We start from the raw sequence: 27,688 nt of genomic DNA on the forward strand, positions 1-27,688 counted from the left end.
GATCCGCTATGTTTGAACAGGTAAGATGACAATGTCTACAGAATTTTTTACAGATTGTTAAGCTTGGCCGGCAGAGCCCACTCAGAGTGCGGCTATCTTGCAGCCGGCCAAGTCACGCCCCTCAAAGACACACAATTGATGGACGGAATGCAGAACAAATTAAAACATTCACCCCCTGTCAAGAGACCTGGGTTAAATCCATCATTCTTTTGCTCACAATGCCACCCCAGTTTAGACCTGGCGATCTGCAAATCAGTCTTGACTCTGTGCCTCATGGGAACAGTCCAGCCCAAACTGCTTAGCCTGGTCCTCCCTGGACCGGTAACAAGCATCCTAGGGCCGGTTTTGGGCTTTCACCCCTCTTCAACCGGTCCTAGGATGCTTGTTTCCAGTCCAGGGAGGACCTGGCCTGGCAGTTCGGGCTGGACTGTTCCCATTGGGCGATAGGTCAAAACTGGTTTGCATATGGCTGGGACCAAACTGGAATGGCATGGTGAGCAAAAAAACGATGGATTTAGGCCCAGATCGCTGTACTGGGGTGAATGTATGATATTGATCTGCATTCTGTCCATCAATTGTTCTTTTTGCATTTGTCACCCTTTTAGAATAAAGCAAAAAACAATAACACATTTTAACACTACTTATTATGTTCAGAAAATAATGAAAGTATAGATGAATTTTAAAAGCTTTATCGTGTTAGTTTTAGTGGTTTGAGTTAAATCTTTATTCAAGTTCAAATTAGTTAAACTTGTTACAGAAATATCAAGAAAAATAATGGATAGCAGCAAACAGGAAAATATGTTCCGTAAAGGAAATTTACCTAAGTCCATATTTTTCTCTAATAGACCCTAACCTATCAGAACCCATGAAGAGTTCTTTGGAAAAGAGTGAGATTTTTAAAGAGCATTTACAAATAGTATTTCGATTTTAGTTTAATTTCTCATGAATAATAGTTCTCAATTAGGACTTAGTCACAGCAATAGCTGTATTTTTAAAGAAAATGTGGGAAACATCATCAGCAGTAGCTTACAGTGTAAATGGCAAAAGGATGGTCACAGCGCAATTAGCCCGGACCAGTCTGATCTTTATAAAGCTCTCAGTGCATGTCTAAGGAAAGGTTGGTGAAAGTGCAAGTGATTCCTCTCTAATTAGAAACATGTATATTAAACACAAAAATGTATTTATCCCTCTTCTTAAATGCTATGTCATCTTCAACCAATGGTAAAAGGATCGCCCAATGGTCTGCCACTCCCTTCTTCATTCCCACTGTAACATAAGTGAACAGCTAACATTATCTTCAAGCGGCATACTAAGTTGCAATTGCCTTTGTACATTAGTTTTGTTGTAGACAAATCTAGGGCTCTAGTGTAATTTTCCCGATTAACTCCTGGAGTCCTAAAAGAACTGTGAGTTCTTAGTGAGGTATTATGTCCAACCTTACGTCAAACTCAGCACCTTCTAGGTATAAATATACCAGCATCTGCCCTAGCAAAACACACGGTGGTTTGGAGCAGATCGACTCACTACTTGCCCAACGCCCTGCTGTAGCGAGTGCCGAAGGAAGCCGATCCTCCAGTTGAAGCACTGAGAGAGACGCTGTCTTTGCTCTTGCTGAGAAATCCAGCTCCTGTGTTTCCCGGCTACCCTTGCAGGTTACTGGGAGATCAAGTCCTGAGAGAGAGATACCATACCTCCTACATTCTATAAACAAGGTACAGAGCTGATTAGACCCTTAGAGAATTATTGGATAGATTCTTGGCAGAAACTATTTAACTCAAACTACATCTCACTTACTCCTTCCCATGTACTAGGCTTAGGTTAGGTACACCGGGGTAGGCGTATCTTCGAAGCACCAGTTGAGTACGTTTAGTCATCTTTTATCATTGTATGTATTTTATCTATTTTAAGTATCCTATGGCTTAGAAACCATATAAATGCTTTTACAGTATTATTTCATAATACTCTTTTTACTGTACGCACTTTACTGTATGACAAGTATTGCGATTGTAGCAATTCACTTCTCTTGCATGAGAAAGAAGACTGCTCAATAAAGAACCTTTTTATTGAAAAAGCACGTCTCTCTATTTCTCTGCACTTCTGGTGAAACTAAGCATGCACAATTGACTGAGTGAAATAGCCATCTATTGTTTCCGCGACTCTGGAGATACATTCCTTATTCTTGGGGAACAAAGTTGTCATGTTATATGGTTGTCAGAAACGAATCCCTTCTTGTGTATTCGAGAAAGTTTCTAGTGACCTCTGAGCTAGCTGGCATTCACAAATTAATTCTAACATATTCAATAGAGACCTAGTCAACTTCAGTCCTACGTCTAAACTATCGTTTATGTTATTCCAATGCGCAGAGCCTATTGGGAATATAGGAACTACACTACAGTTTAACATCAAGTTACCATGAGAACCTTGCAGTTTACTCTATTAGTTATTCAGAACTCCACTGTGTGGCAATGAAATAGTCTAAATCAGAAACATTCTGGTTGCAACTTCTATGGATCTACATCATACGCTTCACATTTACCTGCATACACTTTTTTAAAATTATGTTGTTGGTATTCATTATTGTGAATAAGTTACAGATAATATCTAACCAATTGCAGAGAAAACATGTAGCTTAGGAAGAATAGAAAGCATTTATTAGATTCAGCACATTCTACGAGGATGAAATGTTTTCTAAGGCTAGTGTGAATTATTTATTAAATACTGCACTGTGTCACATTCTGCTAAAACATATATTTTTTAAGAAAGTTAAAATAAAAGAAGTGCAGAGAATAGAGAATGAATGAGACCTAGCTTAACTTGACAATGAAAATACAATAGAAATGGAGGCTTACTACAACATGTTTTGTCTAAACCTGTTGCACGTTAATTGGCACATTTATAGAATTTTTCATTTTCTGTTTTCTTAAGCATAACTCATGGTAATGTTCTACCAGTCAACCGGTTTATTATTTAAGCTACACGTTTCTTGCTTTATCAATTCCCTCCATCAGATGATTTTTAAAACCATCACACTGATTGATTTCCCATGTGAGTTTGATTTCAGGAAGCACTATCATCATCAGTTGAATGTTGTCTCTTTCGTATTTTCCCTTTAAATTTCAATGATTTCATGTAATCATCATTCATTTTCCCCATCAACCCTGAATCCTTATTGTATAACTTTCTCTGCATCATTTCTTGTCTTTTGCATAAGATGTATCTACAGCACTTAAACATCACATAAAGAAATATTAAGCTCAGTCCGATTACGATTATTGGCATTAGCATAGCCTTCAGAATTCCCTTCCTGGCTGTTGATAAACAATTCTCAATTGTTTGCGCTCCTTTGCGGAAATTCGCAAATATACTTGGTGTTTCCAATTCACGTAATTCAGGTTCTAGACCTGGAATGTTCTAGGCTTACACTTTATTTCCTTACTTCTGTCTGGTATGCACATGCAGCAAAGTGGTGGTTTCAGCATTTTGCAGACTCTGCCCTTCTCAGCAAGTCAGTCTTGGAGCACCATTGACCTAATAGCAATGAGTTCAGTGTTAATTCCAAGCAAATCGCCAGATGTGCTTGGTGCCATCATAGAAACAACAGTAGCTAATTTTTTTTAACATTTCATCATTTAAAATGACACCTACTGGTGGAATTATTGCTCCAAGTATGTCTTCTGTTAATTCTGTCCGGTTCTGCATTTAGTTTTTGTCTATGTGATGGGGCCATTGTACGTGTATCTAAGCTTTTCACATGATACATTTCAGGAGTTATTAAACCTAGATAACAAATACCCTCCAAGTCAGCTGGTAATCAAAAATTAGTGTTTAAGTCACAAATATAGTAAACTCTAGGAATTGCTTTCCCATCCACTTGTAATATTTGCCATGATCTCTCTGTTAATTCATATGTGTGTTCACAACTACTAATCCCTACATGTGTAGCTCGTTTAGGTCCCTTCTGTAAACACAACTTTTCCCTTGTTTTATCTTTTTAATCTCAGTTTTGGGTATACTATTGTCTTTCAAAATTAATTCTACTCTTTCTTCCATGCATTCTCTAAGTTATTCAGATAAGCCTGTACACTATCTATTGACCTATGCAGAAAAACATAATGCCATGCAGTATCTATTTCTTTTGCTTGCAAGTGTAAATTAATGCTCTCTATCAAAGGAACTTGAGAAAGTATTAGATCATAGTTAGAGTAAAATTATTCCTAATGACCTCTTCTATAAACTAAGGAAAGTAGGATGCTACATGAAACAGAATCGGACAAAGGTCTATGACAATAAGGTACTTCTTCTGTAACTAATGTAGTTAAGTGTGCACAGACATATCAATTCTTAGCATCCATTGCATTAGTGTAATCATCTTTTTTATAGCTCACAAAGGAAAATCGAACGTGGTCTTCTAGACTAACAAAGTATGGGGTTTAGTAAAGTTCTGTTAGTTTTTTTCTGTCTCAGGTGTTAAATAAAATCCTATTAGTACTATGGGAATCATTATTACTGTTATTACAAAAACATAATACATGTATACTTATTGCTAATGTTCTAATTCAAAACATTTCTCTCTGAGTCAGCTTCAGGATTCTTGGGTTCAAATGTTTCTTAAATGTTGTTTTCTTTTGATTTGTTAGTTTTTTTAAAGTTCGATTTTAAAGCAGACAATCCTTAACCCTACTCAGTGTTCTTCTAAATGTTATCCCTATTCTTCTATTGCACACTCAGTTCTAGGTTGATCTTCTATAACATAAAAAACATGCAGCACACTTCATTTTGTCAACAGTTCTTTACAGTCACCTCTTTTTGTTTCCTTCAATTTATTTCCCTTTAATTTACTGTTTGGTTTCCTTTCAAGGAGTTTCTAACAGGTCAGGGTTTACCTTGCACAAATCTTCCAAGGTGATATTCAATGTTGTGTTCACGTAGTATGATCACTCAAGTGGCAAATAACTACAACAAGGTACCCTTGCTCTTTTGGATCTTCTAAGAGATTTTCCTTTTTGCTCTATACCACTTTCATCACTGGACTCTGATTCTTCAGGTATAGTTTCTGATATTTGTGTTACTGAGGAGCCGTTGTCTGGGCTTTATTACTGTAGCTTTTTGGACATTCATCTTGTCTGGTTCCTCTTTTTGTTCTGGTACTTGTTCCTTTACCTCGGTCTTCTGTTTGTGCAGATGCAGTTTCAGTGCCACTTTCACCTCGAGGAGGAGTCTCTGCTTCTTTCTCATTAGGGACTCCTATTCGACTTTGTGTAATTTCAGACACTTGAATGGCTTGTTCAGTTGATTGATCTTTACTCCTCTTTTCATCTTGCTGTTGCTCAGGCAACAGTGAAGTTGGTATATGTTGCCTCTCAGGAATTGCTACAGTCACCAATGCTCTGCTTGCTTGATCGTATACCACCAAATCATCATCTGGCTTTCTCACCTTCTTAGTGTTTGAGGAATTAATTCAGTTTGCAATGCCAGCACACTTAACAGCAGTATTTGTTGTCAGAATTCTAAACAAGTCTTCCGAACATGCTTCTTGATTGCAACCCAGTCACCAGGGCTGAGGTCATTGTACTGTTCTTGGTGTGGCTCTTGAGTGGCAGCTGAATCCTGATGAGAAATAGAATGGACCAAATCAGCCAATCCTTTGCAGGAGTTCAAGAGAATCTCGTCAGTGATGTTCTATAGAGCATTTGCATGAACTGCTGGTAATTGCTTTGCCCTTCCCATCAGAATCTCATGTGGCGATAGTCCTGTCTTTCTCTCTGTAGTACTTCATATGCTCATTCACACCAAAGGCAAAGCATCTGGCCATTTCAGAGGTTGAAGCACAGACTTTTGCTAGTCTGCATTTGATAGTAACGTTCACATATTCATCTATTCCAGAAGCTTCAGGTCTGTAATTGCAATGTAGTCAACGCTTAATTTACAATGCTGTGCAGATCATTTTCAGCACTTCATTATTGAAATGAGTTCCTCTATATGACTCAAGAGAAATCGAAATTCTGCACCTAGGGATCAGTTCACTCAATAACAGCTTAGTCACTGTGAGGCTGTCGTTTAACCAAGTTGGGTAGGCTTCCACCCATCTAGAAAAACTGCTCACAATGACCAGGACATATCTCAGCCCGTTATAAACTGGCATTTTGATAAAGTCCACCTGCATCCTGGTAAATGGTCTGACTGATCTCCCTATGTGTGTCAGTGTACCGTTTATTCTCTTTCCTGCATTCATTTGGTGACATCCAACACACCTATGACAAATCTCTTTAGCCAACATTCAGGATTTTTGATTAAACCAAGTTGCCTGAAAAGTCTCACCACGCAATCTGTACCTAAATGTGTGTACCCATGATAGTATTGTGTCATTGGAAACACCAAACTGTCTGGAAAGAATGGTCTCTCATCTGTCGACATTCAAATGTTATTCATATTTTTCTCAAAAGCTGCTTTAATTCACCTCCGCCCAAGTTCGACAACTTGGGCTGAGGTAACTCTCTGAAGCCAGGAAGCTTCAATAATATCATCAATGGTGCACACTACTCTTAGTGTAACATTGTTGCCTCTTAAAACGGGAGACATCGACAAATACTACATGGTGGGGCTCAATTAGAGGTTCATCCTTAATGTCAGGTTTGGGTTTAGTGCATAGATCCATAACATTTAAACAGTCCTGTTCGACCTCATCACTGTCAACATCATTTATAGGTAAAAAAGTTGAAGGATTTAGTACCCTGCATCTTTTGATAACTACATTATCGCATGACAAAATAGTTTGTTCATATTTTATCAAAGGATTGAGTCATGTCCCGAGTTTTCGTTCTCTTTAACAATAGCTCCAAAGAGTGTGGGACCATAACATTTAAAGGATATCCCATCACTATGCTCTCACTCTTTTCCAGACTAGTGCTCACCGCAGCAACTGTTTTTAGGCAATCAGCAAGACCTGCAGCTATGGGATCAAAGGCAGTTGAAAAATATGCAATTGGTTTTCAGGCATCACCATAAACCTGTGTCAATACTGAGAGAGTGCACCCATCTCTCTCAGTGAAAAATAATATGAATTATTTTGAATATTCAGGCTTTCCTAGAGCAGGGGTACAACACAATTTATCTTTCAACTCCTGGAAGACTTTTGAGCATTTGTTGTCCCATGGAATGAGATCTGACAAATGCATACTTGTCAACCTCATTAAAGGTTTTGCCATTATGGAAATGTTTGGTATCCACTGCCTGCAGTAGCCAACCATTTCCAAAAACATTCTGACTTCCTTTTGAGTTTGTGGTGGATTCTTCTCCAAGATGGCTTCCACTCTATCTGGTGACACCTTTCTAACCCCCTTCACAATGATGTGTCCCAGATATTGAACTTCTTTCTTACAGTACTGCAGCTTCCCTGAATACACTTTCTGTCCATTCTCAGTCAAGTGGTTTAACAAAGCAATGGAGCCTTGCTTGCAAGCCTCATGCATTTCTGATGCCACAAGCAAATTGTCTATGTATTGGACAAGAGCTGAGTTGTTGGGCATGTGTAGAGTCTCAAGATTTCTCTTTAGAATCGGATTGACGATAGAACCCTTGTGGGACATGAAAAGATAATAACACCTTTTGTGGAAACACAAAGGAAAAAAGTTACTGACTTTCCTCGCACAATGGCACTGAAAAGAAAGCCTGGCACAGACCAATGAACCTAAACCATTGTGCAATACCCGGAATCAGGAGAAGTATGGTGGTTGGATTCGGTACCTTGGGACAGCATGGAACAACTATCTCATTCCTCCTTAAGTTCCTGTTGGGCTTCTGGAAACCCATGATGGGAGAATAAAATGGACTTCCAATTAGCTCCCTCAGTATTCCTTTTTCCAGCATTTCTTCTATGACTGGTGTTATTCCTAATATAGCTTCTGATTTCAAATGGTATGATGGGTGTTATAGGAAATACTGCGTTTGGTTTTACAGTGACTCAGACTGGCTCTACACCTTTTATTAATCTGATATCTTTCTTTGTCAAATCCCAAACTTAAGGATTTACTGTCTCTTTTAAATCATCAGGTAATTATTCAATGGTGAATAAAGGAAACACTCCTATTTTGCTCTTCTGTTTAACCAATTTATAATCCACGTCCACGCCATGTGTCTGGAAAGCAACACCATCTGGTGTGCAGTAAATAGAGGAATTTAACTTGCAAAGTAAATCTTCCCATAACAGATTTACAGGACTTAAATACCAACAAACCACAAACTGATGCTTATTTTCAAAAGCACCTATTTGTACGAGTAATTCTTCTGAAACAGGAACTCTGAATTGTTTATTTGTTACTTCCACAACTTGAATTGTTTTTTTCAAGAGAGGTAGATCTAGAACTTTCATTGTTCTAACTGTGGACCTAGTAGCTCTGGTAACTATTCAAAATGATACTGGTTGACCCCATATTTCAGCATATATGTAGGGACCACTCTGGTCTACTTCTTAGACTGTGCCAAGTCTGCAATCTTTCTCCTCTCTCAGGCACCGGCATTTGGAATTATCGGATCCTGTGCAATCAGCTTCAGAAAATGGGTATTGTTGTAATATATCCTGGTCCGATGTCTGGATTTGTGGCATGGAATTTTGAATCTCAGTATCTTATTTAAATTAAATTGAGGATTTCCTACATTTTGGCATTCATTTGAATAGGTGGGGTAGGCATCATTAGTGTTTGGCCTTGCACAGGCATTTGAGTTTGTGGCACAGGTACGTTTGGCATTCACATGCCCTTCTCTACTTGTACATTTCTAGCATTAGTATTTGGATTATACCTGCATTCTCTCTACCAAAGTCCAATCTTGTGACATTGTGTAATCTTTTTGATTGCAGCATTATCTACTCCTGATCTTGTACCCACAGGAACACCTCTAACTCTATCTTGAGATGGATTGAACACTCCTTGATTTACCTGAAAACCAACTAGAGGAACAGCAACTTCTTGCATATTCCCTTGAGGTCCTATAAAAGAAGGACTCTGGAAACCTATCTGATCCAACTTTGTTCGTGCCAACATCAACTTTTCCTCAACCTTTTTCTGTTTGTGCCTAACTCATTGCTACAATACTTTGTGCATCTCAAACTTTCATCTAATGAATTGTTCTGCAAACAGATCTGACTTTGCGTCATGTGCATGCAAATATCCGGTTAATCCTAACCCAAACTGTGACACAAAAATCCCGATATCCTTCTCTTCATGATATTCTTGTCCACTCTGCTGCTGGAACACCTGCAACAACTGTTCATAGTATTCATGTACAGTCTCTTGCTGCTCTTGAGTAGTTCTTTTAATCTTAAGCCAATCCAAATCCAAATCTCTCAGAGGCACTCTGTCCTTCAGGAAAGTACTTACTGCCTCAAACTTCTCCATCACTGCAAGAGATGGTGTAATTGTTCTAGTCTCCCTCACTGGTTCTTTTCTTGGCCACTGTACTGCAACCTTACTTTAGGCCCGCAAATCAGCAGGTAATACTATATCAAAAAAAGTATTCAAATCTGTCCACAACACTTTGGAAATCTTAACATACTGCCCAACTCATGTATACCATTGCACTAGTTTGTCCATCAATTTTGGAAAATTACTTGCAAATGTATCCGAATCACCTCTAACCCAAGGAGCATGTACATAGATTCCTTCTGTGATTTCTTTGAAATGGAAATGCTGTCATCTCTTCCTCATTTTCCTAATTTTATTTTCTCGATGTAGCATCCTCTCTATTTTTCTTCTCATGTTTCCTAGTTCATTTCTAGTTTCTAAACTTCTCTCCATTTTTTAATTCATTCATGAGTTCTGAAATGTGCAAATGCATTCCTGAAACTCTCATGTTTTCCAGTGCTGGGTCACCTAACTGTTTCATGAAAAAACTGGGGTTAACCCTGTGTCCCTCAGAACCTGGGTATATTATAATTAAAAGAAAAATTGGTTCTGTCGGGTAGCGAAACAACTAATTTGTAGATTTTATCCGTGTTTAATATTACCACCTCCCTCTGACAGGAATTCACAACAGGTTCTTGCAATAAATGAAAAGAAAAGCCTGTATAGAACTATTTGTATCTTTATACTTTTTCAAGATGCGTTCAAAATAATTCATTAGTGACTGTCAATATCATAGTAAAAAAGTGCAACATGTGACAATAGTGAATAGTGCTTATGTGACACATACAATATGTACAAAAATGATTTCCAATATAGACAGTTTATACACATATATACAAGTTCAACTTTCACAAGAGGCCATCCATTAATACAAATTTACAGAATCCCATTTGTTGCTTTGTCAGTTCTATTGGGTTTCTGGAGTATTGAGGCCAATTGGAAGAAATGTCGACGTTTCGACCCTTCGCGTGCCAAGATGAATAAGGTCGCAGCGGGTCTTTCTCAAGACAGATGTAACAAGCACGACAGTCCTGGAATTCAAGTGCAGTTGAGTCACCTGGACTGGATCGGATTGAAGTCCTTAAATCCGGAATGAAGAGGAAATTGTCCAAACAATTCTCGGCTGTACTCGGAAACGCTGCAGTTAGTCAGCTTACTAACTGCAGCGTTGCCGAGAATTGTTTGGACAATTTCCTCTTCATTCCGGATTTAAGGACTTCAATCCGATCCAGTCCAGGTGACTCAACTGCACTTGAATTCCAGGACTGTCGTGCTTGTTACATCTGTCTTGAGAAAGACCCGCTGCAACCTTATTCATCTTGGCACGCGAAGGGTCGAAACGTCGACATTTCTTCCAATTGGCCCCAATACTCCAGAAACCCAATAGAACTGACAAAGCAACAAATGGGATTCTGTAAATTTGTATTAATGGATGGCCTCTTTTGAAAGTTGAACTTGTATATATGTGTATAAACTGTCTATATTGGAAATCATTTTTGTACATATTGTATGTGTCACAGCACTATTCACTATTGTCACATGTTGCACTTTTTTACTATGATATTGACAGTCCCTAATGAATTATTTTGAACGCATCTTGAAAAAATATAAAGATACAAATAGTTCTATACAGGCTTTTCTTTTCATTTATTGCAAGAACCTGTTGTGAATTCCTGTCAGAGGGAGGTGGTAATATTAAACACGGATAGAATCTACAAATTAGTTGTTTCGCTACCCAACAGAACCAATTTTTCTTTTGGGTCACCTAACTGAACACTGTAGATTGTTTTCATGTGAACATTTTTCTTAAGATTTGTCTCATATTTCTGAGCTACCTCTGCCAATTTATCATACACTATTGCTGCTCTTTGTGTAATTTCTTTATAATAATTAATTTGTTCCTTTGGTTCTGCTCAATAAGCTCGAATTTTAAGCATCCCCTTATTACTTCTAACAATTCTATATTTAATTTGGCTACATTTTATGATTTCTCCCTTTCTGGATCTTGTATTTCCACTACCTCAGAGCTGTCTACTCTTCTATTCCCCTGCTGCTTTTTCTACCCATGTTGGTACGTTTCCTTCTGTGGAAGCATTGATATCATCAAGTGTAACCGAAGTCGCGAAGACTAAAGTCCTTCCATCTGTTAGTGTTTGTACTGTCTGTGGTGGTCTCCATAAGGCAATCTGAGAATTTTGTGAAATTGGAACAGATCCTGTGGCAGACACATCGCCTATGACCTGAAGTGCTCTGGCTTCAGATCCACATTTGGAGGAGCAGTTGTAATTTCTCTGGTTACTATTGGGGCATTTACGGGGATTATCTGGGCTCTAGTGTGTGTTACAATTGTACCAGTTGCTATTGGAGCTGCAACTTGTGGTCGAGCCACAATTCGTGGGACAGTTTGGAGTATCTGTATAGGTCCTTCAAACTGGGCTAAACTTGAATCTGCTGGAGCAGTTGATAATGGAGCACCCACATCAGCACTAGGCTCTCTGTGAACCATAGAAATAGTATAAAGTGGAGGTCTCAATGCCAATATCTGTTCTAAAATCTCATCTCCGGAATCTGTATCTGATTCATCCTCATTTTTCTTCAGGTGGCCCTTCTCTTTTCCCTGCTTTGAATCTGAGCTAATAACTGGATATAGTCTGGTTCCAACTGTGATCGCCTTCCTCCATCTATGCTGTTCTTCAATCTATCTAGCATCCACATAATGCCTTACTGCCCGCTTTATCCTTCTCTGACATGTCTCTCTCTCGTTTTCTCTCACAACCTTTTTCCATACATTAAGAGCCTTGCATTGAGTAGGTCTAGTTGGTGGCCTCATCTCATGCAATTTTCCTTTCAAAGTCACAGGAATCATTGTACTAAATATTGCATGTCTAGAAAAACTCAATACACCCTCTTTCCTATCGATTCTACTCCACTGGCGAACCCAAGACCAAGTGTCTAACCCATACTCCATTGTCATAATATGAGCATTTGTAGCCTCAGGAGGGGTCTCTTTGCCCTACTGCACCGGAACAGAAATATCCCCTCTGATTACATTTTTTTATTCTTCAAAACATTTAGGTGCCTATTAGGATGTAGGGCGGATCACCACTGCCCGCATGGCAGTGGCGATCCGCTCAACATCCTTCCCCACCCGCCACCCATTTACCCCTGCTATATTAGTATGGCGGGGGGAACCGCGGCGGATGGGAAGACCCTTCACCGCTTTTACGCCTGGTCAACAAGTCGACCGGGCAGAAAAGGGTTTAATATGGTGGCGGTGTCTGCTAGACACCACCATCCATATTAGCATGGGGGCAGAAACATGACTTTCGCCGCCACGGAAAGGCATGCAGAATTCTCTTACAGGGGCCCGTTGCGGGCCCCCAGAGTATCGGGGGTGGGGGGTGCACATGGGGGGTACCTATGGTACCCCCTGCATTGTCATGGACATGGTAGCAGGCACCTCGCGGTGCCTGTCACCTTGTGCATGATAATGCATGCAGTGCATTCCCAGCAATGTTGCGGGCGGTGCTGTGAGCACACCACCCGCCACAATGCTGGGAATGGAGAATGCCACCGTCACGGTGGCATCCTAATCGCCGGTGCCGGACCACCACACCACTGGCAGCCGGTCCCAGCACCGCTAGGATAGCGGGCTATCGGAAGTCCAATCGCCATCCTAATAGGCCCCTTAGTTTTTGCAATGCAATAGGCAAGGAAATTTCCATTTGCAATATTATTGTTTTGTTCCATATAAGTCAATTCCTTCTCAACCAATCTAATTTGAGCTAATAGTCTGCCAAATCTTTCCTAACAAATCCAAATCCATTATTAGATTTTTTGTCAATCCAGTCTCAGCGCGATTGTGACGTCACCATCAATCTCAGCTCGAAAACACACTAACTGACCAATCCCAGCATGAAACCATATGACTTATCACTCACTCCTTGCAGCAGTTCACCCTACTTCACAATTTTCCTAGCATTCACACAACTTCAACAATAAATGTTTAAACTTCTCTTTGTTTGCTCCTTACTAAAGAAATAACAGTATCCCAATCATTCAAGAATATTTGCCACAACTGCAAGGAAAATCTAGACCGGTAATATGTAGTGCGCTATATAAATTCTCTGACTTGACTTGACTTGACTTCGATTTGAGATTTGGGATTCGGGAGTCAGGAGCTGTATTTTGGCTTTGGAAATTATAAATTTTCTAGCTCCATTCAGGGTGGGAGCCATATCTCTGCTACCAGAAACTGCTGGCACGTGGGTAATGTAAAAACTCTTTAACTTACAGCAGCAGTCGCAACTCCGCACCTTGATCTTCTTCAGGTCAACTGGACCTTTGCCACTGTTTTAGAATGGAACACTGTTATAATGTTCAGAAAATAAAGAGAGTTTAGATTATTTTTTTATAAGCTATATTTATCTTTTTAGTTTTAGTGGTTTGAGTTAAATCTTTATAAGTCCAAATTAGTTAAAACTATTTACAGAAATATCAAGAAAAATAATGGTTAGCAGCAAACAGGAAAATATTACAGCTTGTTCCATAAAGGAAATTTACCTAAGTGTCTGTTCTTCTCTAATAGACCCTAACCTCGTCAGAACCCATGTCGAGATCTTCGAAAAAGAATGAGATTTTTAAGGCGCATTTAGAAATAGTATATACATTTTAGTTTAACTTATGAAGAGTAGTTCTGGAAAACTTGATCGAGTTTTCTCTCAATGAGTTACTCACAGCAATAGTTGTTTCTTAAAGAAAATCTAGTAAACACCATCAGCAGTAGCTTATAGTGTAAAAGGCAAAAACAAGGTCACAGCACAATTAGCCTGGACCAGTCTGATCAGCATAAAGCTCTCAGCGCGTGCCTAAGGAAAATGTGATGGAAGCGCAAGTGATTACTCTCTAACTAGGAGCACGTATATTAAACACAAAAACGTATGTATCCATCTTCTTCGGTGCAATGCCATCTTGAACTAGTGATCAAAGGATCGTCCAATGGTCTGCCACATCCTTCTCCATTCCAACTGTAACATGTGAGAACAGCTAACATTATCTTCAAGTGGCATACTAAGTTGCGATTGTCTATGTACTTTGGTTTCACATTGAGGGGCATATTATCAAGGGGGTTTATCTCCGCTTTTTTGGCTTTAAAAGCCAAGAAAGCGGAGATAAAAATGATCTCTCTACTACCTAGCTGTCGCTAACACCAGTTAGAGACAGCTAGTAGGAGATAGCGACCATCTTGGGCCCCGCTTTGCATGTCATTGAAATGTATCACTAATGACATGCAAAGTGGGCGTGCCAAGATGTTAGCGACTGGAAACAGTCGCTAACATCGCTATCTCCTATTACCAACTTTTGGAGATATTTGCGCTAAGCGCGAATATCTCCAAAAGCGAACACCTGCCCCAGAGCAGTTCTTAGCCATGTTATCCAATGGGAGGTGGATAACATAGCTAAGAGCATTAGCTCGGTAATGCATGAATATCGCTGACTTTTCAGCGATATTCATGCATTTTGGCCGATTTTTATCGCTTAGGAGATAAACCTTGATAATAGCAAGGTTCCTAAGCGATAAAAATCGCCGTAGCTCGGCGATAAAAATATTGCCGCTAAGCCAACATAGCGATAATTATCGCTAGTTGTTGGTAATATGCCCCTCAGTTCCCACAACAGCCCTGCAGCTTACTCTATTAGCTATTCCGAACTCCATTATGTGACAATGAACTAGTCTAAAGCAGAAACATTCTAGTTGGAACTTCTACAGATCTACATCGTAAGCTTCACATTTCCCTGCATACACCTTTGTTTTACTTATTCTGTTGTTATTTGTAATTGTGGACAAGTGATAGCTAATATCGAACCAAATGCGATGTGAACATGTAGCTTAGGAAGAAAAGAAAACATTTATCGGGTTCAGCACATTCTACGTGGATGACATGTTTTCTAAGGCTTACGTGAATTATTTATTTAATACAGCACTGTGCCACATACTGCTAAACACATGTTTAAGAAAGTTAAACTAAAGGAAATGCATAGAATAGAGAACGAATGAGGCCTAGCTTAACTTGACAGTGAAAATACAATAAAAATGGACAATTGCTACAAAGAATCAGGCTAAGCATGTTAACACGTTAATTTGCACATTTATAGAAAGGGACGTTTTCCATTTTCTGTTTCTTTAAGCATAACTTGTGTTCATTTTCTACAAGCCAGCCATATTATTTAAGCAAAATTATCATGAGCTTATGAATTGTTACGGCTCGTGATTAACTTTGTTAGTGCTTTAAATGTGGGGCTATATGAAGCACAAGCAAGAAGGTTTTCCAATGTGTTTGGGTAATTTCACAATATTATTTCAAAAATGAATTATCACATTGGGTAATTCAGCAAACCCCTATGCTGTTACAGATGACCAGGATACAGAGTGTTGTTTCGTCTTGCACGTTTGTCATGAATCCTGCACCTGGGAGTCCTTACAAGCTTCTTATCAGGTCTGAGGATCCTAAGAACTGCATTTATACGGATCCTGTTGATTGAAAGGGACCTGGGCCCCAAGCAACGGTTCAAAATGGGTAGTGAGATTAACTTAGGTGGAGGTTTATCATATTGCAAGTGTCTTTAGTGAACACGCTATTAAACTAAGGTGACATGGCGTGCCTTTACAATCAATATAAAGGTGCCTCAACCGTTAATAAACCTGCCTCATCCCCATCTCTGGGAGTTATTATATTCTACTTTTCTTCCTCAGCTCATTTTGACTCCAGCAGACTACAAACCTGCAGCCCGTTTATGCTCTGGTCGAGCGGAAAATCAAGTTCCTCTTCCATGTTAATAGTTTAAAATAATCATCAAGAACTCCACATCCCGTGCCCATGTTTCATCTATATTTTGAAAGAATTAGGGCCATCGCACATCATTTGTGTGCCGAAACAAACTAATAGATACCCTCCAGTGTCTGCTTGATGGTAATGATTCTTGGCTAACAATATTACAATTCTGAAACATTTTGTTAGGTTCAGAACCTGGACTCACCATGGAAACTAATTCCACTCAAGCACAATGTAATGTGGATGCTCATACATTATGTTAGAATTATTTCGGATCTGTTTCTTTGTTTGAAGATGACCACTCTATATAATGGTCCCTATATCATCTCAGATATTTTAAAATATGTCCTGCCTACAATTGTCCCACATAGAAGTCCACTCCTGAAATAATGTTAATCTTTGTTTTCACATTCCATGTCATCTTTCTTTTAGTGTGTAGCCCCGTGTGATGGGTATGTCTTTTTTCTTTCTATAGTGATTGTTAGATTGTTTGTGTGGCAATATTTCTAGCTAATTTCACTACATTTCCTGGAAAGTGTGCCCCTCAAAATAAAATAAATGTCTGGTTGTAATCCATTCTACTGCCTACTATCATCAGCCTGAGATTTGAACTAAGTTTGGGATTACATATTAGCAAGGTGGCTTTACAGCGCCTGATTTTCGTCTCTACCATTTGTACTCGCAAGCCCACTATACATATTACTGGCAGCAGGATCCTGCTTACATCCCTCATGTCGCGGTAGAGGCGGGAGCAGTCACCCAATACCACTCAAGGCCATGATAGTGAATAGAAACACTGTTTTCGAAATAGGGGAGCTTGACACGGTCCAGGCCACGGCCAAAGCATGACTGGACTTGGGAAAGCGAGCGCAGAAACTGCCACCGTATGCACCCAATATGACACTTTAACATCATATGGATCTCTCTGTTACTACTGAGCCAGGTGCCCTAAAGACCCTTCAAGACATGAACATGGTGAAAATGGAGGATATGTTTCCTGGTGGCCAATTCATTGCCTTGACATCTGTGGCTGCGAATGGTGGGGTCACTGCTATGCATCTTTTAATTAATACTAGACTGCGGTCTGCAATGCGGGCGCTATATCCGCACTTTCCTGCAGAACCACCTGCGCTCGATGCACTGCAACTCTTATATACTGCCACTTCTCGGTGAAGCTGGTCACTAGATTATATCAGGTATCATAGAGGGAAGTAGCCACATTAGGAGTATCTGCATTAAATAAATGGAATTCAACCTTGCTACATCCCATATCTGAGGATGAATGGGCAGAATACTGCCGCCAGATGGGGCACCTAACAGTGAACAGTAATTTGAGGTTGGTCCACTTTAGGTATTTACACCAGCTATATTATACATCTGCCCAGCTGTATAGGTATGGTCTGAGGGACTCCGATGCTTGTAGGAGATGTGGAGCGATTAACGCAGATTTCTACCACTTGGCATGGGATTGCCCCAGGGTGTGCTCATATTGGGAATCTGTTGTACAGATTGTACATTTGATGGTCGGTCTGCCTCTGGTCTGTACTCCCCAGCTGTGTCCTTTGGGCCGGGTCACTAACATCAAGGACTCGCATAGGAGGTGTGTGGCTTTTGCATTGTTCATGGCCAAGAGAAGAGTCTCTATATGTTGGGGGAGTAGACATGCACCCACCACAAAACTATGGCTGCAAGACTTGACCTATTGTCGAGATCAGTTTACATGTTATGCAGAAGAATTACCCACGTCATCAAAACCACAGGACATTTGGACTCCCCTTACAACTTATTTGTTGTCTGTAGCCACTATCTGATATCCTGTTTTTTATCGGGGTGGAGGGGAGTATGTATGTATATGCTCAACATTCCACTGTACTGCAATGTATCCCTATTGTCTCTTCCCTTGGGCGCATGATGTCATATGATACCCCTTTTTCTAATGTAGTATCCTACATGTGATTGTATATGTAGCCCTGTCATGCGTCAATCAGAATTATCAGCTTTATTGTCATGTACCAATGCCGATTCAAATGCCATTGACTGTATGCCTTTATCTTGCTTTTGTTCCTTTCGATGCCATTCTCTGGCTTTCACTGTTTCTTAAGGTGTAATGTCCCTTGAGTGATGGCTTGTATAACATACTTTTGCAAATTAGTACTGCCTCTTGTCTTGGCTGATCTACACACAGCCACAGAAGAACAAAAGTAGAAGCAATGGCATTTACTTTTGTGAGATAATGTGCTGTTAAATCGTGACCACTCCTAAAACATGTCTCCAAGAGCATGTCATTCTGTTTCTGGTTCATAGTTTAGTAGACATAAAAATAGGCAATTATATGATGAATATACATTCCTCTGCTTGCACATAATACCATGCACTTATTGCAAAACAGAGGCCACCTATTCATACATCCCGGATATTAGCTCAAACCCTGGTACAAGCTTAGATCAGTCTATCCTCAAATATCCATGTACACTAAGAAATATCTCATCCCACCTGCTTTGGTTGGAACCACAGTGATTCTATTCAGATGCCATCTAGGCTGATATTGCTTCATGTTCTCACTTTTATATGGACTTTGACAATGGTTAAATTACATTTTGTATGCATTATTTGTTAGTGGGTGATGATAGCACATTAAATCTGAGTTGTGTGGCTAGTGACCAGACATAAGTAGGAATATTTCCCTTTTCACTACAACAGTTCCTACAGTTTATGTAGGTGAATCATAGCCCTCATAGTGGTAGCTTTCCTTTGAGCTGAGTAAGAGTAAGAGTGCAAATGGGTAAAGATCTTGAGCACACAGAATGCAGTGATAGGTTGTGAGAAACTGTCCATTTTTGCTTGATCATTCCCATTTTTTGGACTGATGTCTCTGTTTTTTTGACTCTCTGCACTGGCACACTGCTAATCAGGTCCAATCACATGTGCTTGGGCCCCTCAAATATGGAAAAAATTGGCCAACGTCTAATTGGAATATTTAACTTTACTGTAAGGCCATAGTATATGGTGTCAAAATACACACATGGAATGGGAAGGTAAATGTTACTGTGGAACTTAAAAATGTTTGCATATCCACTAGTGTGAAATAGAAAACACAACTTCAGGCTTACCAGTGCAGCCTAACTGCTGCAGTGTAAACTTGCGGTCTGACCTGTCAAAACAACAGTTTTTGAGGGGAAAAACTCCCTTTTAAGTATTAATAAGGAGCTCACTAGTTAGGGAACATTGTATTTAAAAGTATGACATGTAGAAACCTAATGTTACAATGTCCAAAAGCTATTTTCCTGTGGAAGATTCTGGCTGTCCTTTAAGGTAAACTACAGTACAGATTAAAATAGCTATTCTGCTATCTCAGGTTTGGGTTAAGCTACAAAAACAGTTCAGCCAATATTTTTCATGTTTATTAAAAATCACATTCAATGGCGAAGTTGAATTTTTATTAAATATTTATGAGAAGCAACTTTTATAAAGTTAAGTTCTCCCTGTTTGAAGCTCTTGAAGGCTAAATTGTATTAGCCTTTTAGCAGCTGCTCTATCAGTGCTTGAATTTAAAGAGGTGTGAAAACTGCTTTCAGAGCAGAAACAATAGCCTTGCTACGGGCGGTGTTTTTCTTCCCCTTGCAGAAAGACAAGTTAGGATGTACTCTGGTACTTCATTATCTACTAAAATGGTTGCCCTCTTACAAGTAAATGTGATGTACGGTGAGACCTGGGGAGGGCAAAGCTTTGTTTCCCTAGCTAGCCTGGCTCCGAATCCAGTAAGAAGGAAACTACCACCAGAACCAGTTTGGAGGGACCCCAAAGGCCGAGGCAGCACATTACCTGGGAACACTGCTGGGCATGCACACAGGCTCTGCAGAAGAGAAGAAGGGTTTGTTCATCTTGGATTTTACAAGTAAGAAGCACTGTGGGATTGTTTGCAGTAAAGCAAACAAGAACTACTGGAAAGGTGGGTAGGGTTACTCCTGAGAACTTTTATCCCATCGATTAGTGAGAAGCCAGGAGTCATCCCCACCCACTAGCTTGTAACCAACATAAATGTGTCACCTCAAGCACTCTCTTCTGAAAACCTTCTGGCCCTGTGGAAGAACAGAAGTTGGATTGCACCTGCTGTTTGAGGCCTGTGAGGAAACCTGGGGTTCAGACCTGCTCACATTTGTTCCCAGGATGAAGACGTGGACTCCAATGGCCAATAGGGTGACTCCTATGTGTTTACAGGGACACAACAAGCTACAAGAGACCTTTTTCTTGAAGTGTCCACCTGAACGGCTGTAACAGAACTTGGACTAGATGCTGCTGGTGACCTTTGCTTGAGTGAGTCCTGGCCCATAAATACTCTCACTGAGTTCCTGAGGCCTTTGGCTATGTCTAACTGGGCTTCTCCTACAATCTTTTTTTAACATTAACATTAACATTAACATCTTTGAAAAGCTGTGAAATTTAAAACAATGTTGGCTCCCACCCATCAGAGGACTGAGAACAAATCACCAAAGCCGATCCCGCCAAGGTGTGACTTTGCTGGCCTGAATAAACAGGTTTCTCCTGCTTGGAGCTTTTCCGCAGCAGCAAATCTATTTCAGCCAACCCTGGGAGAAAAGGCATCCGGCCTCGTGGAAATCATTGTGGAGGATTCTGAATGTAGAAATATTGACCGGGCAAAGGCATGAAAAGTATCGAGCGAGAGAGGACTTCTCTGGGTGTGAAGTATGAACTTTTCACATTCCGAACTTTGTCCACAAAAGCATTGGCTTCAGCTCTTGTCTCCTATCTGTCTGGTCTTGAGAGGAGTTACTCGGATACAGCCTGCTACATTTCCCCACTGCCTTCTACTGCAGAAACTAAGTCCTAAGGTAAAATCTTTGGCTGGGTCAAACATGCGTGGCGTATCTGACATGCTCTCCATCTCGGTCAGCCTGAAATTACGCTCAAGGTCCGGTCATCCACAAACAGTGACTACTGATTGGCATTTTAAATTTCCTTGATGGTTTTTGCCTTAAAGATTTAACTCTTCATATCAGTGGTTCCCCTTATTGGAATTTTGTTTTTTTTTATCATTTTGTCTTTTAAATGTTACATTGTTTTTTATAAATTTGAGTGAGATTTTCATTGTGTTGTATTTTCAACTTTTTAACAGTTTTGATACTTCTACAACCTTTACATATATTCTCTAAATTAAGCCTGTCTGCTCTATTCCATAGCTACAATGGGTTGAACTCAGGTTTAAATTGCTTAAACTTTTGCCTGGACCTAACCGCTTAGTGATTTTATTACCTGTGGTGGACTACCATCCCCAACTAATAATTCACGTTCTTACATGGGTATCGGATATGTAAGTCCCTATCTGTTAGAGCAATTGGCTTTTATATTAGTCAACCATACTAAGTTAAGCACACATTTCTTTTATGAGGTTAGAACATTCAGTGACTCCATATCAGAAAATCCACAATCAGTGTCTCACTGAATCTGAGTAGTGGGACAATATAAATGAGTAGATAAAGATAATGCATAAAAAAATCCAACCACAGCAGAAGAGGGTGCGGAGATGTGGGATACAGTGACAGCATGAAAGTGAAAAAATATGAATGAAGACTTACTCCAGTAAGGTGATTGACATACTGGTAAGACACGATGGCTAAGATGATTGACCTCCTGTACTTCAACTGGTGTGTGATGAAAGACATTTTGCATGTGAAATCTTCTATGATTTGTACAGCAACACAAAACATGCCTTGGTTTCTAAATTACCTCAGTTTATTGATTTCAACTCTACACCTGGAATAAGCCATCTTCATCAAAGGTGACCAGACTTTATTAGAATATTGTCTTCTATTACAATTGTTGATAAATATTTTTTTTCAAATGACATTAGTGCTTATCATGATACTTCATGTGTTATAATAGAGAAACAAAATGGTTGCATTAGCTGCAAATATCCAATGCAATTTGTTCAGGTGTGCACCGGAAATTACTAAATGCAAACTGCCACAAAGGAAGGAAGGACGTTTACTTCATGAATGAACCATTTATTGGTTAATTAAGGGTTCATACATGATGTCAACTACTGAATTGGCTCAATTGCTTTACTACTTTTGTTTGGGTATTCTGTTCAATGATGTACTTGGATTTTATATAACAAACGACTTTTTCTTTTCAGCAATTGCCATGAAATGGTTAACATTCAAATATTTTTTTTGTCTTTTTACAGGCATCCCCAGCATTTCCAGTATTGGTAGTAAGTAATAAGCAGATTTCAAATAGCTGTAATGTGCTGTAAAGAATCTCGTATCTGTTTTCCCAACATCCATTTCTGGCGTAGATAATGTTTCCTTGAAATGTATTTTACAGAAAACAAAATGCAATATTGACTTTTTTTCTTGGCCGACTTTACTTGTATTTCTTGATCAAAAAGACTCTGTGATGTGGACTCTGACAGTTTACCCTACTGCAAAGGCAATTTCCAGGATATTTTCTTATGAGTGAATAAAACGTTCACAAAATTAAACCTAAGACATGGACAGAAAGCTAATTTCTATTGAATATTTAATCGGTGCAACTTTCCGAGCACTCCATCAGCCAGAATGGAAATATGTTCAGATGCAAAAGGTTGGATAAGATTTCACGATTTTTTTGGTCAGGCTTCTTGAATGAGACTGTGCAACATTTTACTGCATTTTTCCTAATGTCAATCCTCAGCGCAATATTCAATTGCAAATTCTTAACTTTGCTTCTGCCCCATGAAAGTATTGAACAAAGTGTCTCTCCCAACACTTGTTCCTTCCCTCTGTGGGCAGAAACCTTATTCGCTCATCCAACCCAGTGTACTTCAAACTTCCTAATCCAGGTGCCAAACCACGTGTGCTTCAGTTGTTCTGTGTCATGCTAACACATCTCCAGAAAACATGCTAAAACACAGCATCCTCATCAATGGCTGAAATGTGCTCATTTCCCCTACTCCCTGCAATGTGCATTAAGCCTTCTTTAAAAAGTTGCCCACGTGTGCCTCAGAGCCTCTGTCATCCCACTGGCATATCATTCAGTCCTGTACTGTCTCCCCACTCCCCATTTGAAAGATCATTCAGTGCAATCACGCTCTACCCCCCCCCCCCACACCATCACTTGGTTCCTAATACATTCTCAAATGAACAACCACCCCATGTGTTTAAATATGAACTGCTCATCATTACAAGCCCATCGCCTGTGCTTTACCTCTACATAGACTCAGTCAACTCAGCTCAGTGTACTGAAACCTGATATAAGTCACACCACCCATGTGCGCTTCCACACTTCTTAAACAGTCACATCTTTCCATAGTATGTGACACAAACCTGCTGAAAGCATCATGTTACTTGCATGTTTAAAACACAGACTTGTGTGACAAATGCAAAGCCATTCTTCCCCACTATTATAAACATGAGCTCAAAGGCATAGTACACAAATGCGCTTAACATATTTTCAACCACAAATATACCCTTCCTTTGTGTGAGTAGCACATGCTGTACCAAAATATCTCACAACATTTCTTCAACACAGCTCAGTCCCACACGCCTTAATGTATCAAACTTGCTCATACACAGTCCCTCTTAGGGTCTTATTCTGAGTACGGCGGCGACAGTGGTCATTAATAATAATGGGGTGTTCCAGTATCTCACAGAACCTAGGGAATTAACAGTATACAACAACACTAGGTTCTATTGTGAAATGCACACTATCCTATGGAAAATAAAATGTGTCCTGATATGCTAAGGAAAGACAATCAATGGTGCACTATCTATGTTGAAATAATGAAGCTGACACAAAAATAACATGCACAATATATTAGCATTTATATATCGTGAAGGAACACATAAGTCATATACCAAAGACCCAAGACTTATATACAACATAAATAATTACATATATAAGTGGCATACAAAAGGTGCATTATATAAGACATAATCCAATAAACAGGAAACTTGACATGGTGCAATAAACAAAGAAAATGACTCAGTTGGGCATCCGTTCACCACTGAAAAAAGTTTCAAATATATCCTTAATCCTTAGGTGTAGGTATGTAAGACATTAAGGGCCCGATGTAGGTGGCCATTTACCGGCCGGTAATGGCCGATTTCGACCGTTACCGACCGGTAAATGGGTTTTTGGGATGTAGGGGGCCAGTTTTACAGTTTCGGTGAATTTACCGAATCGGTAAAATACTGAATCGGTATTTTTACCGATTCGGTAACTTCTAGATGTCGGTGGGACTCTTCTGAGTCCCAAAGGCCTTTCAGATTCGGTATTTTACCACCCAATCCAATTGGGTGGTAAAATATCGAATCCAGGTGTGCATGCACACCTATGCCATGTAACAGACAGACATGCCCTTAGGGCATGTCTGTGTGCCACATGGCACACACGCCTGTATTTGGGGTGCTAGAGGGTGTCAAAGTGACACCCCCTGCACCCTCGCTGGAATCGGTATTTACCGAATCGGTAAATACCTATTCAGTAATGCCCATTGATTCATATGGGCTTCAATGCCCATAGGAATCAATGGGCATTACCGAATCGGTATTTACAGAATCGATAAATACCGAATCTTAACTATTTGGTATTTACTGATTCTGTAATACCCACATCCCCCCCCCTCTATTTTACCACTTCTTAAATACCAAATCGGTAAAATTCGGTATTTAAGAAGTGGTAAAATAAAATTACCTACATCTAGCCACAAGTGCCTGATTACGATGTTGTTAAGAAACTGTCCCAAACTAATTGGTTCCGGACTAGTTTCCAAACTAATCAGGTCTTGTGAGTCCAGACGACCGATTACGATGCTTCCCAACATCGTTCGGTCGGACTGGCATTGACTTCAAAGGGAGTCTTAGTTCCAAACGAGAACACAGGCTCCCATTGAAAACAGGGGTGGCTGGGGAAACATTGCACCCTGTGGCAGGCTCCACATGGGGCCTGCCACATTGGGCATGGTTGGGAAGAGGGGTACTTTGGGTACCCCCATGGGCTACAGTCGTACATCTTGGGATAAGGGGGGCCCGCAACGGACCCCCTAAGACTGATTCAGGCCGCCATTTCGGACACACCGAATCGGAACAGTTGTCTGAATCGATCATAGTAATCGCTCATCCAGGAACCGTGTCCATAGAGCTGTATAAAATGTGTCTGAAAGACTCAGGCTGTCCAGATGCCTTTTGGAACCGATTTGGACTGCTCGAACAGTTTCTGGGCAATGTAATCGGTCATTGGGAAATCTATACGATTCGGTTAGAACAAAGGGTTCCGAATCGGATTCTGCAATGGCGAATCCCATCCAGAACCTTTCCTAACAACAACATAATCATGCCCAAAGACGGAACACCTATTCTTATTGTCAACATTTTGACCCTCAGCGGGAAGTGTGTACATACATCACATCGCAATGACAGTCTGTCTCAGATGTTCCACGGAGCAGGATGGATTTGTTTCCTCTCCTCACACGAATCAGAGAATCCTTTTGCTTCCTTGAAGCTGAAAGGCTGTACTTAGCTTCCAGTTTATGTTCCAGGTGTCCATGGAAGCAATAGGCAACGTGCTAATGCACGCAAGTTACTTCACATAAGGTCCACATTGAGGACCCCCTACTTTGCAAAGTCTTGGATAATTTTTATCCACAATTAACCTACCTCAAGTTAGATGCATAATCTATTGAATTCAGGCTGTTTTGAATTTCCCTAGTCTTGCAGAAGGCCCATTGTGATGTGTTGTATGTACACACATTCCGTTGAGGGTAGAAACGTTGACTATATGAATAGGTGTTCTGTCTTAATGTCATATATACCTACACCTAAGGAATAAGAATATGTTTGAATATTTGTTTACAGTGATGAATGGATGCCCAACTGAGTAATTTTCTTTGTGTATTGTACCTTGTCAAGTGTCCTGTTTATTGGAGTATGTCTTACCTAATGCACCTTTAGTGTGGTACTTATATATGTAATTATGTATATTGTGAAACAATCAAAACTAGGCAAAATGATGGAGGTCAAATCCTGTGTGCACTGGAAGGCTATTTTTAAATTATCTACAACTCATTTATTCACCACGGGTACGCTCAACTTCTTGTTCACCAACCACTAGTAACCCCAATCACTCTAATCCAGAAGGAGCGCTAATATTTTCAAGAAATGATCACAATTCAATATGTAAGTCCCAAAGAAGATCTTCCAGATGTATGGTGTCATGTTCTTATGCACTGTATCGCTTAGAACACATTGTGTGAAACATGTCGACCACTGATATAGAGTAGAGCCTTGCTCCCCCAGACCTTTATGCCAGAGAGCAGACACTCTGTTTGCTTTTAGTAAGATGGGTTACCACTCTATTAAAATTCCTCTGTGGACTACCCAACCTTTTTTAACCACCCACACACATCTACACACACCCTTTTTCCCTAGAGCCCTTACACCCATGGCGCCATACGGCAGGAACAAAAGATCTCTGCTAAAGAACCCCTTTATGGGTGCCCGTCGGGTATTGCACCACCGACCTGAAGAGGAGCTAGCCCATATGATGAAGCATGACACCTAGCTTGCTAGGACTCTAGTTCCAACAAGGAGGATTCCCCTCCGCCGTGCCTACACTCACTTGGGTTCATCTGTCTTTTTAACCTGGGGAACTGCGTACTCTCTTTTTGGTCTACAGCTTCATTATTTCAACATAGATTGTGCCCCATTGATTGGCTTTCCTTAGCATATTAGGATAAATTTCATTTTCCTTAAGAAATTGTAAATTTCTCGATAGAACCTTTTGTTGTTGTATACCGTACTCGAGGTGGTGGTCCGACCACTGCCACCACTGTGAGTCCGCCCGCCATATTTTGAGTCTGGCATTAAGACTGCCATAGGACCGCCGCCTCCGCTGGTATCCAGGATCCTGTAGCGGTGGCAGTGTGGAAATGGCCAGGAATATGCTGGCTGTGCCGATGTGGCATCGCTGAGCATATTTCAACTTGTAAATCCACATCCCATTTCATGGTGATGCACCATCCATGAAAAGGAAGGCGGACATGCAAGTAAGGAGGCCCTATCAGGGCACCCTGCTGCCTCTGATGGTGCATGCAGGGGGCACATGTTGTGCTCCCCTGGAATTGCACCCTTGTTACTGCAAGGTGTGGCATGCAAGACATGGTGAATACCACACTGTGCAGGGCCGTGCTGCAGGCGGTGCACCATGGGCTTGGCGTTCCTCGTGTGGGCGCTGCAGTGGCGGTCCTACAGGAGGACCACCGAACTCGTGATCAGGCCCTTAGCGTTGTGCATCAAACTTGCTCAAACACCCTCACTCCTTCCTTTATGCATCAAACTTTCTCAAACACAATCACTCATCCATTGAAATAACCCCTGCTCAAACACAGTCATGCATTGTGTGTGCACCAATACTGCTCGAACACAGTCATTCATTTAATTGGGAACCAACTTTGACCAA

At 40.3% G+C, this 27,688-nt stretch overlaps 1 protein-coding gene across 3 annotated transcripts in view; it reads left to right on the forward strand.

Annotated features, from left to right (window-relative positions):
• The window catches only part of NTNG1 (netrin G1), an 800,238-nt gene that overhangs the window by 542,316 nt on the left and 230,234 nt on the right, over positions 1-27,688 (forward strand). For all 3 annotated transcript variants that reach the window (XM_086953890.1, XM_086953891.1, XM_086953892.1), the window contains exon 5: positions 22,437-22,463. In XM_086953890.1, the coding sequence (XP_086810016.1) occupies positions 22,437-22,463 (27 nt within the window). The remainder of the gene's footprint in view (positions 1-22,436; positions 22,464-27,688) is intronic.

The sequence above is a fragment of the Lissotriton vulgaris genome, chromosome 1_1 (genome assembly GCF_964263255.1).
Source record: "Lissotriton vulgaris chromosome 1_1, aLisVul1.2, whole genome shotgun sequence".
Taxonomy (NCBI): domain Eukaryota; kingdom Metazoa; phylum Chordata; class Amphibia; order Caudata; family Salamandridae; genus Lissotriton; species Lissotriton vulgaris.